The sequence below is a fragment of the Tamandua tetradactyla genome, chromosome 2 (assembly GCF_023851605.1).
Source record: "Tamandua tetradactyla isolate mTamTet1 chromosome 2, mTamTet1.pri, whole genome shotgun sequence".
In the NCBI taxonomy this organism is placed as follows: domain Eukaryota; kingdom Metazoa; phylum Chordata; class Mammalia; order Pilosa; family Myrmecophagidae; genus Tamandua; species Tamandua tetradactyla.
The window spans coordinates 50,235,011-50,256,827 of NC_135328.1; the positions used below are offsets into that span (position 1 = coordinate 50,235,011).

Consider the following 21,817-nt stretch of genomic DNA (forward strand, 5'->3'; position numbering starts at 1 on the left):
GCATTATAACAGAGAAGATAGGATTTAATAAATGAGTGTAACTGCTGAATCATTATATTGATATTTCTTTCAGGCTCCAGCATCTTGGAGCAGCTAGAAGGAAAAACCTAAAATTGTGGTAACTGTAACCCATACCAACTTCTCTACATGACAAATGATACTTAAGAAATAACTTGTGGACAAAGATCAAACCCAGAGCAATCTTGGGAAAACGTGTTCTAAACATGAAACAGGGTTTGACTATAAAGTCCTCTGATACCACCTCAGCAGGGTCCTGCACTGGTACCTCAGAGAACCATTAGACAAACAACAGGGCTTCTAAGAGGCTTAAGGCTATTGCCCCTCCGGTTTCAGCAGATGCCCTAGGTAGATAAGGTTGAGAAGAGCTTATCTTAAAGAGACTTTTGCGTGTGGCTTGTCTAATGGAGTGAACCCCAAAAAGCTTCAAAGAAGAAAACCACAAAGTTAAGAGAACATACTTGTAAAACGACTCTGTAGCGGAAAGAAACAGTACAAAATAAAAGAGTCCTTTAGACCCTCGAATTCATTTCTGTTTCCTAGGTAATCCATTTCCTCTTAATCAAAATTAATGTTAAATTGAGTTGTGATCCGAAAATTGCCTGAGATGTGACGAACTTTCAACAGGCTAGGGGGAAATTGCATCGATGCTCTGGAGAAACCCAATAAAACTCTTGCCGGCAGGTGAGAGAGCCCCCGTGGACAGAATATTCTGCCCTCCAGATCTGGACTCTTCCTGAAACAGTGCTGATCAAACACTAATAAAAATGAGCTTCTATTCCGAAATTATTTAAGATTTTTCATAAATTTTTTTTATGCTGAAAGTTTTTAAAAAAAAAAACATTTGAGGGTTCCAGGCCACCAATTAGTGGCTGCCAAAAAACTAAGGGGTCCTTTTTTTCCCCCCACTCCTCTAGAACTTTCAGTATGGCTCAAGAAGACTGTGCAGAGGTCTTGGGTTAGGCCTGAAGGCTGCGGAAGAAGAAAAATCCTGAAGGCTGCGGAAGAAGAAAAATCCTGCAGACTGGCTGAGCGGGGCCGCCGCAACCACTGAGGAGAAATCCGATTCCTGGGTCCAGCACAGCGCGAGCGCTAAAACCACCGTTCCCATCCATTAGCGGACAAGTCGCTTCCTGTCCCCTTCCAGTCACCTTCTGATACCAGTGAACCATGATTAGGAATAGATGCTAGGAGTAAGAAAAATTGGAAGTATCTCTGGAAAGTATGTACACAAACCTGGCGCCGGGAAACAAAAACGCCTTGACGAGAAACCAAGCCCCGCGGTGACTTTTGGGAAATGGAGTCTAGTGGCGCTGGTGAGGCTTGTGCGCATGTCCGGAAGAGCCGCTGTTGCCTGGCGTCCCCTTTGGCGCGAGAGTGGGGTTGTGGCGCCTGGCGATTCTGAAGTCTCCAGTTTTTGAGTCCGCGCCGGTTGCCAGACGCTTTTCCGGGCATCCCGGGGGCGGCTTTCTCACCCTGGGTTCTGCTTGATGCCAAGCTGGTGGTTGGCCACGGATTCCCGAGCCAAAGAATCAGGCTGGCCAGGCCTTGCCGGAGTTCCCAAGGTCTCTCAGGCCCAAAACGAGCCTCTGAAGGGAGAGAGAGGCCGGGGACGAAGAGCCCAGCCCGGGAGCATTCAAAGCAGGCCTGCAGAGTCGGGGCTGGGGCTTCTGTGGAGCGACACTGACGCCCAAATGCTAGAGGAAGGAGGTGAGAAGGAGTGGTGGAGGGAGTGGTTTGCAGGAGATCCGGCTTTTCTTCCAGCTTGCCCGCTAATACTGCTGTGTGGCTCGGACCAAAACTGGCCTTATCTTTTCCTCATGGGATTAGGGAGCAGTCTTTTTGAATAAAGTACTGCGGGGTTAATAAAAGTTTGAAGATCTCAGGTCTGGATGATCTCAGGTTGTCTTACCCCTTACCCAATCTGCCTGACGGAACGATGGCATTAGAGAGAAGTGGACTCTGGGAAAGAAAACGAGACGAACCCGGGGTCTTCCCTATTGCCTCTGTTCTTCCAGCCCTTCCTGAAGCAGCCAGGAACGCTCGGAAGCCCGGGACAGGAAACCATTGTCTCCTCCTGAGTTTAATAAGGGCAGGTTCAGCCCAGTTGGATTGTGAAGTCTTGGAGGATACTGGGGATATGGAAACAAAAGGCCCAGATTCTTGTTTAAGTTGCAGGATACCGTCTAGTTCTCTTAACCGGTGTTTCTTCTTGAAGGAAAGGACAAAACAACGTTAACTACCTTGTATACCTCTAAAAATTGTAAGCATCAAATAAAACGTTTTTGAAAGCACTTTTAACATGGTTCAAAACAAATGTGTATCTAATCTTAACCACTGAGGCCTGTGCCATCCTCCCCTAGATCTAGTGGTCTCTATTTTGTCTTTGACTCTTCAAGTGCATTTTCACATCGGCATTTCATGTTGTCTTCCTGGGAAAGCAGGATGAATGCTTATCGTCCCCACACTACAAAAGAGGGAAGTAAGATGCAGTGGGATTAGGTACAACCCAGTAATTTAAGATCTGTACTAAGATCAGTATCCAGATCTATTTTATTCTTGAGGGCTACTCTATCTCTTAACTATCTTTTTAAGATATAATTCACACACCATGATGTTCACTTTTGAAGTGTACATTCAGTTTTAGTATATTCATAAAGTTTGGCAGCCATCACTGTTAACTTAATTACAGAACATTTCTTCACCCCCAAAGGAAACCCTCATACCCATTAGCAGTCACTCTCTATTCCACCTTTACCCAGCCCATGGCAACCACTTATTTTCTTTCTGTCTCTGGATTTGCCAGTTTGGGGCATTTCATATAAGTAGAATCATACATTATGTGGCCTTTTGTGTTTTGCTTCTTTCATTTAGCATAATGTTTTCAAAATTCACCCACGTTGTAAGAGATATCAGTATTTCATTCCTTTTTATGGCTTAATACTTGTATGGCTATACCACATCTTGTTTATCCACTTCTGAGTTGGTGGGCATGGGTTGTTTCCACCTTTTAGGTATTAGGAATACTCCTGTTATGACATTCATGTACAAGTTTTTGTGTGGACATATGTTTTCATTTCTCTTGGGTATATACGTCGGAGTGGAGGTGCTGTGTTATAACTCTATATTTAATTTTTTGAGGAACAATCAAATTTTCCCACAACAACTACACCATTTTATATTTCCACCAGCAGTGTTCGAGGGTTCCAAATTTTCCACATCCTCACAATTTTTATTTTCTTAGTAACTATCCAAGGGGGTGTGATGTATCTCACTGTGGTTTTGATTTGTATTTCCCTTAGACTAATGATGTTGGGCCATCATGAACATTTGGCCACTTGTTTATTATTTTCTTTGGAGAAATGTCTATTCATATCCTTTGCCCATTTAGAACACTGGATTATTTTTCCTTTTATTGTTGAATTGTAACAGTTCTTTATATATATTCTAGATCTTAGACATTTATCAGATGTATGATTTAGGATTGTCTTTTCACTTTTTTAATAGTGTCCTTTGAAGCACAAAATTTTTAAATTTTGATGACGTTTATCTACTTTTTCCTTTGAGCTTGTGCTTTTGGTATCATATCTAAGAAACCATTGCCTAATCCAAGGTCATGAATATTTATTTTTGTAAGAGTTTGAAGGTTTTAGCTGTTATGTTTAGGCCTTTGATCTGTTTTGAGTTAACTTTATATGTGGTGTGAGGTAGGTGTCCAGTCCATTCTTTTGCATATGGATATCCAGTTATCTCAGAACCATTAACTGAAAAGATTTTCCCCCATTGAATTTCTTAACACCCTTGTTGGAAATCAATTGCCCATAAATCTATGGGTTTTTTTTCTGGTCTCAATTCTATTCCATTGATCTGTCTTTATGCCAATGCCACACTGTTTTAACTACTGTTCCTTTGTAGAAAATTTTGAAATTGGGAAGTGTAAGCCCTCCAACTTTGTTGTTTTTCAAGATTGTTTTGGCTATTTCGGGTCTCTTGCATTTCTATATGCATTTTAGGATCAGCATGTCAATTACTACAAAAAAAAAAACAGCTGGAATTTTGATAACAATTGCATTGACTCTGTAATTCGGAGAGTATTACCACCTCAACAAAATTAAGTTGTCCAATCCATGAATATGAATAATGTCTTTCCATTTATTTAGGTCTTTCATAATTTCTTTCAACAATATTTCAGTGTACTCGTTTTGCACTTAATTTGTTGAATTTATTCCTAGATATTTTTTCTTTTTGATACTATTGTAAATGGAATTGTTTTCTTAATTTCATTTTTGGATTGTATAATCATCTATCCTGCAACCTTACTGAACTCACGTATTAGTTCTTAATGGTTTGTTTTGTGATTCCATACGGTTTTCTATGTACAAGATCATACCATCCCTGCAAATAGAGATAGTTTTACTTCTTTCCAATCTGGATGGATTTATTTCTTTTTCTTGCTTAAGTGCCCTTGTTAAAACCTCCAGTATAATATTGAATAGAAATGGCATGAGCAGACATCCTTGTCTTGTTCCTGATTTTAGGGAGAAAGCTTTCAATCTGTTGCTATTAAATACGATATTAACTGTTTTTTTATAGATGCCCTTTATTGTGTTGAGGAATTTTCCTTCTATTCCTCCTTTGTTGAGTGTTTTTATAATGAAAAGGTGTTGGATCTTGTCAGATGCTTTTTCTGTGTTATGGAGACAGTCATATATTTTTTTCTCTCCATTATCTTATTAATCTGTTATATTGCATTGATTAATTTTCATATGTTGAACCAACCTTGCATTCCTGGAAAATGATTCCCACTTGGTAATTACCTTTTTGATTAAGCATATATCTGAGATTTGCAGAGCCACTTTCTCTAAATAATTAAGTACAATTAGTCCTCACTATTTGCATATTGCATATTTAAAATTTTCCCTACTCACTAATATTATTTGTAACCACCAAAACAGTACCTGTGGCACTTTTGCGATCATTAACAGACAGTTGTGAAAAATTTGAGCCACCCAACATGCACATTCCTAGCTGAAATCAAACAAGGCAATGCTCTGCCTTCTTGTTGGTTCATGTAAGCAAGCATCCTTTTCACATTATATTTAGTGCCACTTTTTGCATTTTTGTGCTTTCTGTTGGTGATTTTGCTGCTTAAAATTAATCAATAAATATTAAATGAGGTGTCTTTAAATAGATACATGTATAAAATAAGATTCTGTATTGGTTGGCTGACAAAAATGTGACCAGAGGCCCTCTAGAATCTAACCTTGTATTTCCATCAGAAGCAGTGGTTCAGTATTCACAAATTCAGCGTCCAGGGTGACTTTACAGAACATGAGGATTATATATAACAGGTAATGTTTATAAACCACTTACATACTATGTTTTGTGCCAACTACTTTCTGCATATACCTTTAATCTTCACAGCAACCCTACAAGGGATTATTATCCCCATTTTACAGATGAGAAAAATTAGATTTAGGTTACATGATTTGCTGAAGGGCATACTACTAGTAACTGTGCATCCATGATATCTGAGTCTGTTTTACTCTAATGCCTCTCTACATCTGAGTTGATGAAGTTTCTGAGATAGGAAGGGTAATGTGCCCTGCTCTGGGGGACACAAAGATGTTGCCCCTTCACACAGTTAATGCCACTACAGGTCTGCAAATTCAACCCAAGTGCTCTGGAACCTGTTATAATGTATGTCCTTTGAACTTCCTCTTCAAAGTGAGTGTGATTATCTAGCTTGGTGACTTAGTAAGGTGGAAACATTTGTAACTCATTGGTTTCTTTTTCTTCTGGGGCTGTTTATTCCAGACCCTACCCTTCCGGTAGAGGAAAGCATAAGAGAGGAAGGAATGGTTACTACTCCCACAGCTGGGCTCCAGGTGAGTTGGAAATTTACTATGGGGGCGCAGCCTTAAAAAATTTTTTTTTTACAAGGGGTTCTTTTTCCTAATTATGAAGGTTATTTGTGTTCACGGCAGAAACTCAGGAAAATATAGAAAACACAAAGAAAAAAAAATTACCCTGTGCTGGTTTGAAAGGATATAGGTACCCTAGAAAAACCATTTTAATCCTAATCCCATTTTGTAAAGGCAGCCATTTCTTCTAATCCCTATTCAATACTGTATGTTTGAAACTTTAATTGGATCATCTCCCCGGAAATGTGACTCAATCAAGAGTGGTCGTTAAACTGGATTAGGTAGAGGCATGTCTCCACCCATTCTAGGTGAGTCTTGATTACTTCACTGGAATCCTATAAAAGAGGAAACATTTTGGAAAAAGCGAGAGATTCTGAGAGAGCAGAATGACATAGCCATGAGAAGCAGAGAGTCCACCGGCCAGCGACCTTTGGAGATGAAAAAGGAAAATGCCTCCTGGGGAGCTTCATGGAACAGGAAGCCAGGAGAGAAAGCTAGCAGATGACACGTGTTCGCCACGTGCCTTTCAAGATGAGACAGAAGCCTTGACCATGTTCGCCTTGTGCCCTCTCACTTGAGAGAGAAACCCTGAACTTAATCGACCTGCTTAAACCAAGGTATCTTTCCCTGGATGCCTTTTAGATTGGACACTTCTATAGACTTGTTTTAATTTGGACATTTTTCTCGGCCTTAGAACTGTTAACTAGCAACCAATTAAATTCCCCTTTTTAAAAGCCATTCCGTTTCCGGTATGTTGCATTCTATAAGAGATAACACTTAATATTTTGTGTCCTTTCAGTCATATTCTCCCTTTTCTTAATATTTTCCCCAAATGGATTTTTCCCGCTTTGTAACCCCTTTTAACACTTAGCAGAACTTGATGAACATTAAGAGTATTTTACAAAATTATTTCCAATGGCTGCATTATATTCCACTGCACAGTACTTCTCTCCTTTTCTCTTGACTAAGTAATGGTTTCTTTTTCTTTTTTTTTTTTTTTTAAAAAGTCTGCTCTTGGATTTCCTCATAAATTCTATTAATACTTTTTAATTAATATATATTAAATTTTTTTCTTCCAGTTTCATTATATTTATTTAAAGATTTGTTTTTTAACCTTTTGAGTTGAAACCTTAATTCATTTATATCCTTTCTTGCTTATACTGAAAGCTTTTGTCTGTGGATTTTATTTTTTTAGAGATCCCAAAATTATAATTTTGATTTCTCTTGTCTGCCCATTCAGCTGGTCTGTGTTCCATGAAGGCAGAGTCCATTTTTCTTCTTAACACAAAATACCATGCATAGTCAGACTGCAGGGAATAGGGTTTGATAGCTGTATCATCATATACTTACTATTCAGCTCTTCCATCTTTATGTTCAGTTTGGATTAACTCTGTCAGTGACTGAGGTATTTTAATATCTCTCACAGGTGTAATATTTTTTCTTTTCCTTGTATTTCCTATTTTTTTAAATATATATTTACTATTTAGTTCATGACATTAGTTCATGACCATATCTTTTTTTATGACTATATCTTTATAGTGGATTTTACTCTCTTACTTTTTATAAAGTTACCCTAATTAGGCAGTTTAGTTTTAAAAAATGGTTCTCTTTGTTTCATATAATGCATTTCTCAGTGTGAAGGATGGATTGGAAGGATAAAGTAAAATTAGGTCAGGAAACTTGTTATAATTTGGGGAATATTACTGGCTTAAACTAAGACAGTGGCTGGGAGATAGAAAGAAATAGGTGAATTCCAGTGATATTAAAGAGGAAGAATCAGGAGATTCAGAGGGAGCAGAGGATGACAGAATGCCACAGAACCACAAAGCAGAGTCCAACAGCCAGCGATTTTTGGAGATGAGGAAGGTAGATTCCTCCCGGGGAGCTGGAGAGAAAGGTAGCAGATGATGCCATGTTCACCATATGACCTTCCAGCCAAGAGAGAAACCCTGTCTGTTCACCATGTGCCTTACCACTTGAGAGAAACCCTGAAGTTCATAAGCCTTCTTGAATCAAGGTATCTTTCTCTGGATGCCTTAGATTGGACATTTCTATAGACTTCCTATAGTTGGGATATTTCTGCAGCCTAAAAACTGTTAACATGCAACTTATTAAATTCCCCATTTTAAAAACCAAAAAAAAGAAGGAAGAATCAATATGTGATTCATTTGGGGATGGACTGTAGGAAAGGGGAGGATAGCCAACTAGGTGAATGGAGGAACCATTCTCTGAGTTAAGAACAGAACAAAGAAAAGCAGCCCTAAAGGAGAAGATGGATTTCACTATTGCGTTTTGTTGTTGTTAGAGGTTCTTGTAAGACGTTAACTACTACTGCGTTATTTTAACACTGTGGTGGTAGCTAAATAACTAGTCTCTCTTCCCAATGGCTTCCTGCAGCCCCAGTACCTAGCACATGGTACACTGCAGAGTAAGTGCTTCTTCTATGAACAGCTTCAGCTGTTACTTACATGCATTATAGCTTCAACTCTAAGTCTCCTGAACTCCAGATCCAAGTTTTCACGTGTTATAGACATCTGCACATGGATGTCCTGCAACCATTTTAAACTCAGTGGGCCCAAAAGCAAACTGGTTAACTGTTGACAAACCTCTTCTTTCCACATTTCTTCTCTTAGTTGAGGACATCACCATCTATCTGTCTTCCAAGCAAGAAACATCTTTGATTTATCCTCTAGTCTCTCACTAAGTCCATTTCTGATCATGCATCTGTTTGAACACAGGTCATCTCTCGATTTGCCATTGACTTGTTCTTAACCTCCTCTCCCCACCTCCATCTCAAGGCACATCTGACTTCCCCTGGCTCCTTGTTGCCTATAGAATTAAAGCACATTTATAAAATCATTCAAGGCTTTATACATTCTGATCTCAACCAACCTTTCTAGGCCCTTCACCCTTTCACACACACACACACACCATTTGTGCACTGCCTAGAGCAGCTGCCATTCCCTGAACACACAAGGGCTTTCCTGTCTCCATGCCTTTGCTCATAATGCCCCCCTCCCCACCTTGGATATCCTTCTGTTAGTCCATCTGAGGAACCTTCTCCTTCAGAGCCAACTCAGTGACTGTCCTCTCTTTACTTCCACCCTTTCTCCCACCCATTTATCCTAGCAACTAGTCTGTCCATCTCTTGACACATTACAGTTTGGTTGCATACATGCTGGCTCTCTTGCTCTATTGTGTAATATCTGAGTTCACAGCAATCTTCAACTGTTAAATGTTCTGAAAATTCGGCTTTCCTATGTCTTTGCTAATTTGCACCTGATTTTTCACAGTATGAACTCACACATTCTGCCTTTTCTCTATTTCCCCCTGGCGTATGCCAGCTGCAGGCCCTGAACCCGTATTAGCTCTTCTAACTCCCTAAGCACCTGTTAGTTTCTACCCAATTACTTTTCTCATTTATATATATTTGTATATATTTGCACACACACACATTTTCCAACTTTTATATCAAGTCTATCAGAATTATAAATGTATGAAAACAAAAGACTGTTTTGTTTTTTGGTTTCAGGATCCAATATAGTGTTAGGCATACAGAAAATGATCAACAAATGATTTTCTTGAAATGCCCAAAGACCTGAATCCTTCAAAGACCCTTTCTAGGTCTGCCATCTTCTCTCCCAGAGCTGCCAATCTCCCCACTTGCCCTTCTTCCTTGGCCACCAGATGAGTGGGAATGGGCTTGTTGTTTCAGGGATCCACACCCTTCAGCAGTGTGACTGTAGCTTTTACCCACGAGGGGTGGCATTCCCTGGTCACTGCTCCGGTGGACCGGTTCAAGGAGGGGATACCAGGAAAATCCAGGAACCTGGTCCTGCTAGGTAAGGAAACCATGTCTTTAAGATTCAGAATTTGTTTCTACCTTACTCAATTGTGAAAAATCTGTGGCACTTCTCAAAACTCTGGAGCTCTCTCACTGCTCTGACATACCAGAGGGATGGTGTTTTCCCTCTACATTCCTGGTGAAGGTCTCTGCATCTCTAGTTGGCAAATTGGCAATTACATTTTGCTCCATCTAAAGCAGTACCTTCCGCACTGTCTTATTTCCTAGCAGGGATAGGGTAACCTTCAGGTCAGTTTCTCCATATTCAGTAGGTTCCCAACTTGCTAATCTAGGGTGCTCTTATAGGCTTAGCTTAATTCCCTGGCCTAACCCCACCTTAAAGCTGTTTTTTAGGCTCCTTCCATAAAATACTTTACCAAGACCTTGGAACCATTTCTCTCTCATTTACTGCTGTAACCCCTAGTACCCAGCTCCAAGTAAGTGCACAATAAGTATGTGTTAAATTAATGAAATGAATGACCAAATTGGACTGTTTCCTCTCCCCTGAGTTGTGGGTGGCTATTTATACTTAGTACAAATCTCTAAGGCCTACTTCTTTTCTTTGAATAGGACTCCCAGTTTCACAGCCTGGCATGAACTCCCAGCGGAAACAAAAGGAAGAACCATGGATGCTAGAGGGAGAAGGCCTAAGAAATTCCTGTCCAGGTAAGTGAGCAAGTACCTGTCCAAGTAAGGTGGACCAGTTCAAGCTCTTTTTTTTCCCAGCATATGCCAGCTGCAGGCCCCGAACCCGTATTAGCTCTTCTAACTCCCTAAGCACCTGTTAGTTTCTACCCAATTACTTTTCTCACATATATATATATATTTGTATATATTTGCACACACACACATACATTTTCCAACTTTTATATCAAGTCTATCAGAATTATAAATGTATGAAAACAAAAGACTGTTTTGTTTTTTGGTTTCAGGATCCAATATAGTATTAGGCATACAGAAAATGATCAACAAATGGTTTTCTTGAAATGCCCAAAGACCTGAATCCTTCAAAGACCCTTTCTAGGTCTGCCATCTCCTCTCCCAGAGCTGCCAATCTCCCCAGAGAGTTTGGGACCAAAAGCCACTTTGAAATACGTTAGTACATTTGATTATTGTAGTAACCCTGTGAGGTAGATATTATCCCATTTTACTGATAAGGAAATTGAAGCTGAGAGAGGTTAACTCACTTGTTCAGTGCCTCACAGCTGGAAAATGATGTTTGGATTTGAAGCAAGGTCTGATTCCAAAGCCCAGTATTCACCACCTCTCCTCAGTCTCCCAGGGCTGGGAGATGTTTGTGGATGCATGTGGTATTATTGGCTTCCTCATCAGGGGAAAATGGATGTCATCTTTGCTGACTTACCACATTCCCTGCTTGGGGTTCATCTCACTGAGGATCTTAGGTGCCTACGTTTACCCATATCTCTAGTTTTGGTAGCTACTGCTGTTGTCTAGCCCTTATTTGGTTTTGGATCCCCCTTTCTCTCCCTGTGCATGGCTGTGCCAGAGTTCCGAATGGCTAATACTAAGAAACTCAAAACAAAAGGAAAGAAAACCAAAGTTTCTGATGTTTATTTCTAGCTACTTGTTGTCATCTAAGGTTGCTTGCTTAACCGTCCCCTCCCTTCATATCTCAGCTTCTGCTATTGTGTGACTTCTGACAGGGCCTCAGTAGCTTTTCCCATGTACCAAGTCACTTTTGATGTTGTGAGACTTAAAAAGCCTCAGAGGTACAAATGAATTAAATTCATTTAAGGTGACAAAATTTTACATCTTTCTAAACATGAAGCCTAATGCTTTATTTAATTACCAATTATTGTTGCTGATTTAGCAATGGGAATAAAGCCTCTGGCTCATTTCCTGAATGATTTCTCTGAGCTGTCTCTTTTTCTCCTTCCTATCTTATCATCCTCTTTCTAAGCAACCTACCATGTCACAATTTGCAAGCCCCCTGGACTTTCTGAGGGACTAAGTTAAAATGTACACAGGTGGGGAGACATTCATTCATTCATTCATTCACTGAAGCATTACTGTGCCTAACTCTGCCCAACAGTGTGCCAGGTCCTGAGGAGGTAATACTGAAGATGAGGGGGCTTTACCGTAACTCCAGGCAACACTCATACTTGCTGAAATTGCCTCCTACAGGGACCAAGACCTTCTACTTCCTTTTTTTTGGAGCTCTCTCCTTCCCAACATGCCCATATTTATTATGCAGGGCCTTTTAACTTGTGTAAAACCTCATAAAATAGGTGTAGTGTATCAAAAGAAACTCAAATGGAAAGTAGATTACAGCTGTTTTTGTTCCTTTTTTTTAGCATGGGCAGGTACCAGAAATTGAACCTGGGTCTCCAACATGGCAGGTGAGAATTCTGCCTGCTGAGCCACTGTGGCCTGCCCTAGGTTACAGCTGTTTATAAAAGCAATTAGTGGATCTCAAGTGGGAAGTTAGTGACTGATGTTTAAGTTTTTCATTGCATAGGAGGGTCTTATAAAGTGGGAACATATACACACTGGTTAGTATAGTGAATTTGACCATTTTTAATAGTTTGAATTAATAGGCTTTCCCTGTGGTACTGAGATCAGCTTATCATTTTTTGCTGCAAAAATTGCAACTTTATCAGGGGTGCTCACTTGCTCAACAAGTACCATCTTTGCATCTCTGTCATTTATCCAAAAAGTGGGTCACTTCCACCAACTCCCAATGCAGGTGGCCATTTTATCTTACTTAACAAGTGTTTTGTGGCTAGGGGAATAACTGCATTTTTCTGGAAAAAGTGTTCATTCATAGGCTCAGAGGGATTCAGGATTCTAAAAAGATTATCCCAAAAGGCTCAAATCACCAAATTATTAGAACAGAAACTGGGAGGGGGTATTACCACCAATGAATATTTGCTCTGGGCCAATCATGTAAGGTAGAAGCAACTGTGGATACAGATGTATAAAAGACACGTATTCAAGTCCTGGCTTGCTACTTATTAACTACATGAATTCAGGGTAAAACACTAAATTAATGGTCAACTTTTTCTTGATCTGAAAAATGTGAATAAAATCTCTCTCATTTTACAAACTATTACATATGAAAAGTTGTCAATTGAAGATTGCTGTATAAATGGAATATTAAATGAAGTAATTTGAGGAATTTTAAATCGATGAATAAAACCACTCTTTCTGTGGTGTTCTAACTCTTCTCAGACATGCACAGGATGTCCTAGACATCATCACTTCTCCATATGTTTGGTTCAAGGCCTTCCATTATCCCATCCCATTCCCCCCTCCCAAAGTGACAGGCCCAGGCCTTCAAAATATTTTTTGCCACTCTGTTTACTCTGGAAACTTCTGTTGTGGATGCTGACATTTCCCTAGACCCAGCTGGTCAGTTTGGTTCATTTTCACTCATTTAATTATCCCTTCAGTTAACAAATAGCATTAAGCATGTTTCATGCCTGGCTTTGTTTTAGCTATTGGATGTTATGACAGAATATAAGACATAGATAGTCCTTGCTTACATTCTAGTGAGAAACATAATAACTAATATAAATTTCAGGTAGGGGTAAATGTTGTAAAGAAAATAAAGCAAGACAAGGAAATAGTGACTAGGAGTATGAAACTGAGTAAGGGAATGGAGAAAGGGATGGGGGCCAACTAGATAGGAAAGACTTCTTGAAGGGAATGACACTGGAGCTGATATGTGAAGGAATGAGGAAGCCATGTGAAGATCTGGAGGAGGAACATTCTGAATAACAGCATGTGTTGAGGCCTTAAGTCTGCATGGAAATGAGCTTGCTTGTTTTAGGATCAGAAGGCCTAAATGGTTAGAACAGGGGGGACAGATCCTGTAGGGCATTGTAGGCCATGGTAAGTTATTTGGATTTTATTTAAATGGGGAAACACGAAGCTGTTCCCTGAAGTAGGGAAGGGACAATATATATTTAAACTTTTTTTATTAATTAAAAAAAATAACAAACAAAACATTAAGAAAGTTTCTGGGGGAGAAGCACGCTTAATTTTCTTTAGTATGTATCTCTCCGGATCTCTATATCCATTCCTTTCATAATCCGTCCCTATTCCCTACCTTCAGTAGCTGCGGTCTCTTTAAGTGCGCACAATGTAAATGAGGGAAGAGGGCCAAGAGCGCTTTTCATTCAGGATTCGAGTTCTAAGTAATTTGTCTGGTTAAGGCTGCCGTCCTGCAGGTCCGCCATATTGTCTGCTGAAGCTGCAGTTGCTGCCGCCGCCAAGTCCAAGCGAGCGGATCCACGATGGAACAGCTACTAGGGGAGTAGAAACGATACAGAACAGCTCCCGGAGCGACGACAGAGATCAAAAAGACAGCGTAACCCATCCTGGAACAGCTGACTGGTTGGGGAGAACCTGCTCCGGTGAGATCACCGAGGGGTGCGAGCTTCCCCAGGCGGGGCGGCAAGCGGCCGGAGTCCCTCCCCTCCTCCTTCCCAGGCCAGCTGGCAGAATTGGGCAGGTGGTCCCCTCAAGCCACAGCGACTGGCGCCCCCACCACGCACGGCCCCCCGGAACAACTGAGAGAATTGGATTGGAAATCCCCAGGCCGCGGAGAACGGTGACCGGGGGGGTCCCTTCCAAACACGTGACTCCCCAGTCCGGCTGGGAACAGTGCATTCGCCCGGACCGCGGCAGCTGCCGCCCTCCCGCCAGGCTTGGCACCCCGGGCCGAATAGGAAATTAGGACGGGCGCTATCCCGGGCTGCGGCGGCCAGCGACCCTCCCCACGTTCGGACCCCCAGGCCGGCTGGCACTCTTCCACGCCGCTTCGGCTGGCGAACCTCCCCCACAGCGAGAGATTTCCAAAGTTAAAGGAGCTACAGCAGCTTTTACTGGTGGGACCCACAGACAAACGTGTGCCACGAGTGCCACCAACTGGGCAGGATAAGAAAAACAGAACCCAGAGATTTCACAGAAAAATCTTTCAACCTGTTGGGTCCAACACCCAGGGAAATCTGACTAAATGCCCAGACGCCAGCAGAAGATAACGGATCACGCTCAAATAATTGAAAATATGGCCCAGTTAAAGGAACAAACCAATAGTACAAATGAGATACAGGAGCTGAGACAACTAATGCTGAATATACGAACAGAAATGGAAAACCTCTTCAAAAACGAAATCGATAAATTGAGGGAGGACATGAAGAATACATGGGCTGAACAAAAAGAAGAAATAGAAAAACTGAAAAAACAAATCACAGAACTTATGGAAGTGAAGGATAAAGTAGAAAAGATGGGAAAAGCAATGGATACCTACAATGATAGATTTAAAGAGACAGAAGATAGAATTAGTGATTTGGAGGATGGAACATCTGAATTCCAAAAAGAAACAGAAACTATCGGGAAAAGAATGGAAAAATTTGAACAGGGTATCAGGGAACTAAAGACAATATGAACCGCACAAATATACGTGTTGTGGGTGTCCCAGAAGGAGAACAGAAGGGAAAAGGAGGAGAAAAACTAATGGAAGAAATTATCACTGAAAATTTCCCAACTCTTATGAAAGACCTAAAATTACAGATCCAAGAAGTGCAGCACACCCCAAAGAGATTAGACCCAAATAGGCGTTCCCCAAGACACTTACTAGTTAGAATGTCAGAGGTCAAAGAGAAAGAGAGGATCTTGAAAGCAGGAAGAGAAAAACAATCCATCACATACAAGGGAAACCCAATAAGACTATGTGTAGATTTCTCAGCAGAAACCATGGAAGCTAGAAGACAGTGGGATGATATATTTAAATTACTAAAAGAGAAAAACTGCCAACCAAGACTCCTATATCCAGCAAAATTGTCCTTCAAAAATGAGGGAGAAATTAAAACATTCTCAGACAAAAAGTCACTGAGAGAATTTGTGACCAAGAGACCAGCTCTGCAAGAAATACTAAAGGGAGCACTAGAGTCAGATATGAAAAGACAGAAGAGAGATGTATGGAGAAAAATGTAGAAAGAAGGAAAGTCAGATATGATATATATAATACAAAAGGCAAAATGGTAGAGGAAAATATTATCCAAACAGTAATAACACTAAATGTTAATGGACTGAATTCCCCAATCAAAAGACATAGATTGGCAGAATGGATTAAAAAACAGGATCCTTCTATATGCCGTCTACAGGAAACACATCTTAGACCCAAAGATAAACATAGGTTGAAAGTGAAAGGTTGGGAAAAGATATTTCATGCAAATAACAACCAGAAAAGAGCAGGAGTGGCTATACTAATATCCAACAAATTAGACTTCAAATGTAAAACAGTTAAAAGAGACAAAGAAGGACACTATATACTAATAAAAGGAACAATTAAACAAGAAGACATAACAATCATAAATATTTACACACCGAACCAGAATTCCCCAAAATACGTGAGGAATGTACTGCAAACACTGAAAAGGGAAATAGACACATATACCATAATAGTTGGAGACTTCAATTCACCACTCTCATCAATGGACAGAACATCTAGACAGAGGATCAATAAAGAAATAGAGAATCTGAATATTACTATAAATGAGCTAGACTTAACATACATTTATAGGACATTACATCCCACAACAGCAGGATACACCTTTTTCTCAAGTGCTCATGGATTATTCTCAAAGATAGACCATATACTGGGTCACAAAGCAAGTCTTAACAAATTTAAAAAGATTGAAATCATACACAACACTTTCTCGGATCATAAAGGAATGAAGTTGGAAATCAATAATAGGCGGAGTGCCAGAAAATTCACAAATACGTGGAGGCTCAACAACACACTCTTAAACAACAAGTGGGTCAAAGAAGAAATTGCAAGAGAAATTAGTAAATACCTCAAGGAGAATGAAAATGAAAACACAACATATCAAAACTTATGGGACGCAGCAAAGGCAGTGCTAAGAGGGAAATTTATTGCCCTAAATGCCTATATCAGAAAAGAAGAAAAGGCAAAAATGCAGGAATTAACTGTCCACTTGGAAGAACTGGAGAAAGAACAGCAAACTAATCCCAAAGCAAGCAAAACGAAAGAAATAACAAAGATTAGAGCAGAAATAAATGGAATTGAAAACATGAAAACAATAGAGAAAATCAGTAAGACCAGAAGTTGGTTCTATGAGAAAATCAATAAGATTGATGGGCCCTTAGCAAGATTGACAAAAAGAAGAAGAGAGAGGATGCAAATAAATAAGATCAGAAATGGAAGAGGAGACATAACTACTGACCTCACAGAAATAAAGGAGGTAATAACAGGATACTATGAACAACTTTACGCTAATAAATACAACAATTTAGATGAAATGGACGGGTTCCTGGAAAGACATGAACAACCAACTTTGACTCAAGAAGAAATAGATGACCTCAACAAACCAATCACAAGTAAAGAAATTGAATTAGTCATTCAAAAGCTTCCTAAAAAGAAAAGTCCAGGACCAGACAGCTTCACATGTGAATTCTATCAAACATTCCAGAAAGAATTAGTACCAACTCTCCTCAAACTCTTCAAAAAAATCGAAGTGGAGGGAAAACTACCTAATTCATTCTATGAAGCCAACATCACCCTCATACCAAAACCAGGCAAAGATATTACAAAAAAAGAAAACTACAGACCAATCTCTCTAATGAATACAGATGCAAAAATCCTCAATAAAATTCTAGCAAATCGTATCCAACAAATTAAAAGAATTATACATAATGACCAAGTAGGATTCATCCCAGGTATGCAAGGATGGTTCAACATAAGAAAATCAATTAATGTAATACACCATATCAACAAATCAAAGCAGAAAAATCACATGATCATCTCAATTGATGCAGAGAAGGCATTTGACAAGATTCAACATCCTTTCCTGTTGAAAACACTTCAAAAGATAGGAATACAAGGGAACTTCCTTAAAATGATAGAGGGAATATATGAAAAACCCACAGCTAATATCATCCTCAATGGGGAAAAATTGAAAACTTTCCCCCTAAGATCAGGAACAAGACAAGGATGTCCACTATCACCACTATTATTCAACATTGTGTTGGAGGTTCTAGCCAGAGCAATTAGACAAGAAAAAGAAATACAAGGCATCAAAATTGGAAAGGAAGAAGTAAAACTATCACTGTTTGCAGACGATATGATACTATATGTCGAAAACCCAGAAAAATCCACAACAAAACTACTAGAGCTAATAAATGAGTACAGCAAAGTAGCAGGTTACAAGATCAACATTCAAAAATCTGTAGCATTTCTATACACTAGTAATGAACAAGCTGAGGGGGAAATCAAGAAACAAATCCCATTTACAATTGCAACTAAAAGAATAAAATACCTAGGAATAAATTTAACTAAAGAGACAAAAATCCTATATAAAGAAAACTACAAAAAACTGTTAAAAGAAATCACAGAAGACCTAAATAGATGGAAGGGCATACCGTGTTCATGGATTGGAAGACTAAATATAGTTAAGATGTCAATCCTACCTAAATTGATCTACAGATTCAATGCAATACCAATCAAAATCCCAACAACTTATTTTTCAGAATTAGAAAAACCAATAAGCAAATTTATCTGGAAGGGCAGGGTGCCCCGAATTGCTAAAAACATCTTGAGGAAAAAAAACGAAGCTGGAGGTCTCGCACTGCCTGACTTTAAGGCATATTATGAAGCCACAGTGGTCAAAACAGCATGGTATTGGCATAAAGATAGATATATCGACCAATGGAATCGAATAGAGTGCTCAGATATAGACCCTCTCATCTATGGACATTTGATCTTTGATAACGCAGTCAAGCCAACTCACCTGGGACAGGACAGTCTCTTCAATAAATGGTGCCTAGAGAACTGGATATCCATATGCAAAAGAATGAAAGAAGACCCGTATTTCACACCCTATACAAAAGTTAACTCAAAATGGATCAAAGATCTAAACATTAGGTCTAAGACCATAAAACAGTTAGAGGAAAATGTAGGGAGATATCTTATGAAACTTACAATTGGAGGCGGTTTTATGGACCTTAAACCTAAAGCAAGAGCACTGAAGAAGGAAATAAATAAATGGGAGCTCCTCAAAATTAAACACTTTTGTGCATCAAAGAACTTCATCAAGAAAGTAGAAAGACAGCCTACACAATGGGAGACAATATTTGGAAATGACATATCAGATAAAGGTCTAGTATCCAGAATTTATAAAGAGATTGTCCAACTCAACAACAAAAAGACAGCCAACCCAATTACAAAATGGGAAAAAGACTTGAACAGACACCTATCAGAAGAGGAAATACAAATGGCCAAAAGGCACATGAAGAGATGCTCAATGTCCCTTGCCATTAGAGAAATGCAAATCAAAACCACAATGAGATATCATCTCACACCCACCAGAATGGCCATTATCAACAAAACAGAAAATGACAAGTGCTGGAGAGGATGCCGAGAAAAAGGCACACTTATCCACAGTTGGTGGGAATGTCAAATGGTGCAACCACTGTGGAAGGCAGTTTGGCAGTTTCTCAAAAAGCTGAATATAGAGTTGCCATACGACCCAGCAATACCATTGCTGGATATCTACTCAAAGGACTTAAAGGCAAAGACACAAACAGACATTTGCACACCAATGTTTATAGCAGCATTATTTACAATTGCAAAGAGATGGAAACAGCCAAAATGTCCATCAACAGAAGAATGGCTAAACAAACTGTGGTATATACATACGATGGAATATTATGCAGCTTTAAGACAGAATAAACTTATGAAGCATGTAATAACATGGATGGACCTAGAGAACATTATGCTGAGTCTAGCCAAAATCTAAAGGACAAATACTGTATGGTCCCAATGATGTGAACCGACATTCGAGAATAAACTTGGAATATGTCATTGGTAACAGAGTCCAGCAGGAGTTAGAAACAGGGTAAGATAATGGGTAATTGGAGCTGAAGGGATAGACTGTGCAACAGGACTAGATACAAAAACTCAAAAATGGACAGTACAATAATACCTAATTGTAAAGTAATCATGTTAAAACACTGAATGAAGCTGCATCTGAGCTATAGGTTGTTTTTTTTTTTTACTATTATTATTACTTTTATTTTTTTTCTCTATATTAACATTCTATATCTTTTTCTGTTGTGTTGCTAGTTCTTCTAAACCGATGCAAATGTACTAAGAAACGATGATCATGCATCTATGTGATGATGTTAAGAATTACTGATTGCATATGTAGAATGGTATGATTTCTAAATGTTGGGTTAATTTCTTTTTTTCCGTTAATTAATAAGAAAAAAAAATTAAGATATCATTCCATTCTATATATACAATCAGTATTAATATTATCACATAGTTGCATATTCATCATTTCTTAGAACATTTGTATCGATTTAGAAAAATAGACAAGAGAAAAAGAAAACGATAATAGAGAAAAAAAGATTATACATACCATACCCTTTACCCCTCGCTTTCATTTACCACTAGCATTTCAAACTAAATTAACATTTGTTCCCCCTGTTATTTACTTTTGTTCCATATGTTCTACTGGGAAGGGACAATATTTTATTTATGACAATATTTGATTTAAGACAACATAGCTGGTATGTGGAGAACAGACTTTCAGGCATCAAGAATACAAGCAGAGAAATAAGATAGAAGGCTGCTGTTGTACACAATCGAGGGAGGTGGAGACTTGGTATAAGAGGGACTGAGGATGTTTGGTGTTAAAGCTAACAGAACTTCCTAGTGGACTGGATATGGAGTGTGAGGCAATAAGGATGATTCTAGTTTTTTGGCCTGAGCAGCTGAATGAATGGGGACTGACAAAGATGCTGGCTTAAAAGGAAAAATCAGTAGTTGTTCGGGATGTGTTCCATTTGGTATGTCCATTATACAGTCTTATTGTACAAGAGCAGGCACTCAGGGCAATTAATGACCAACACATGGTCTTCTAAATTGCCCCTTTCTCCCATTTTGTCACATCTCTCCTTCCCATTTTCACTCAGATTATTTTTTTAAACTGTTGTAAAATATATATGACAAAGCTTGCCATTCTAATAATTTTTAATTGTACAATTTAGTAACACTAGTTGTATTTGCAGTGTTGTACAACCATTATCACTAGTTCCTAAACAGAAACTGTTTGAGCAGTTACTCCATCCTCCCAGCCACTGGTAACTTCTCATATACTTTCTCTCTAGAATTTGCCTATTCTAGGTATTTCATATTACATGGAATCTTAAAATATTTGTTTCTTTTGTGTCTGGCTTATTTCACTTCGCATATTTTCAAGGTTTCTCTACATTATAGCATGTATCAGAAATTCATTCCTTTTTATGGTTAAATGATATTCATTTGTATGTTTTTACCACCTTTTCTGTATCGATTCATCTGTTGATGGACATGTGGTTACTTTCTACTTTTTGGCTATTGTGAGTAAAGCTGTTATCAACATTGGCAGACAAATACCTGAGTCCCTGTTTTCAATTCTTTTGTGTATATACCTAGGAGTAGAATTGCTAAGTAATATGGTAATTGTATGGTTAACTTTTTGAGGAGCCGCCAAACAGTCTTCCATACCAGCTAAACTGTTTACATTCCCCAGATGGTAGTTACATGGAGATGCTGTCAACCTGAGATGGGAGACCAGTGCTCTCTGGATCGTGCATTAGTATGCACATGCAACTTAGTAAGAAACATTTACTGTTTCTCAGGTATGGTTTATGTGTCTTAACTCATTCCATCCTCACTAATTTGTTAACTATTGTAATTACCTCCTTTTCACAGATGAGAAAGCCAAGGCATAGAAAGATTAAATCATCTGCCTTGGTTTATTCAACTAGTTGAAGTGGAAAGATTTGAACCCAGACAGTCAGGGTTCCTAGAACCAACTCTGCTTCTCTCTGCTCTGAAAAACAAGGTAGAAGGGGGAAGAATCCCTTCAGGAAAATCAACTCTTGGGAAAGGCCTTATGACCTTCCTTATAAACCACTTCCTTTCCCACCAGCCCCTATGTAGAAGAGGGGTATTTGGGATCTACAGTGGATGGACCTGACACAGACAAGGCCCTAT

The 21,817-nt window shown here is 39.2% G+C and overlaps 1 protein-coding gene and 1 long non-coding RNA gene across 5 annotated transcripts in view; one reads left to right on the plus strand and one right to left on the minus strand.

The window, feature by feature from the left end:
* Positions 1-2,573, minus strand: part of LOC143670661 (uncharacterized) — a 24,544-nt gene extending 21,971 nt beyond the window's left edge. Inside the window, exon 1 of the long non-coding RNA XR_013169425.1 lies at positions 1,255-2,573. This is a non-coding gene — a long non-coding RNA (uncharacterized LOC143670661). The remainder of the gene's footprint in view (positions 1-1,254) is intronic.
* ZNF79 (zinc finger protein 79) overlaps positions 1,029-21,817 on the plus strand; it is a 27,740-nt gene continuing 6,951 nt past the window's right edge. The window contains exons 1-5 of one of the 4 annotated variants that reach the window (XM_077145497.1): positions 1,693-1,728; positions 5,836-5,906; positions 6,251-6,559; positions 9,658-9,784; positions 10,357-10,452. In XM_077145497.1, the coding sequence (XP_077001612.1) occupies positions 10,380-10,452 (73 nt within the window). In that variant the 5' untranslated portion in view covers positions 1,693-1,728; positions 5,836-5,906; positions 6,251-6,559; positions 9,658-9,784; positions 10,357-10,379. Of the gene's footprint in view, positions 2,282-5,835; positions 5,907-6,250; positions 6,560-9,657; positions 9,785-10,356; positions 10,453-19,876; positions 21,460-21,817 lie in introns of those variants that run through there. The other 3 variants (XM_077145474.1, XM_077145482.1, XM_077145486.1) reach the window with 3 other exon arrangements.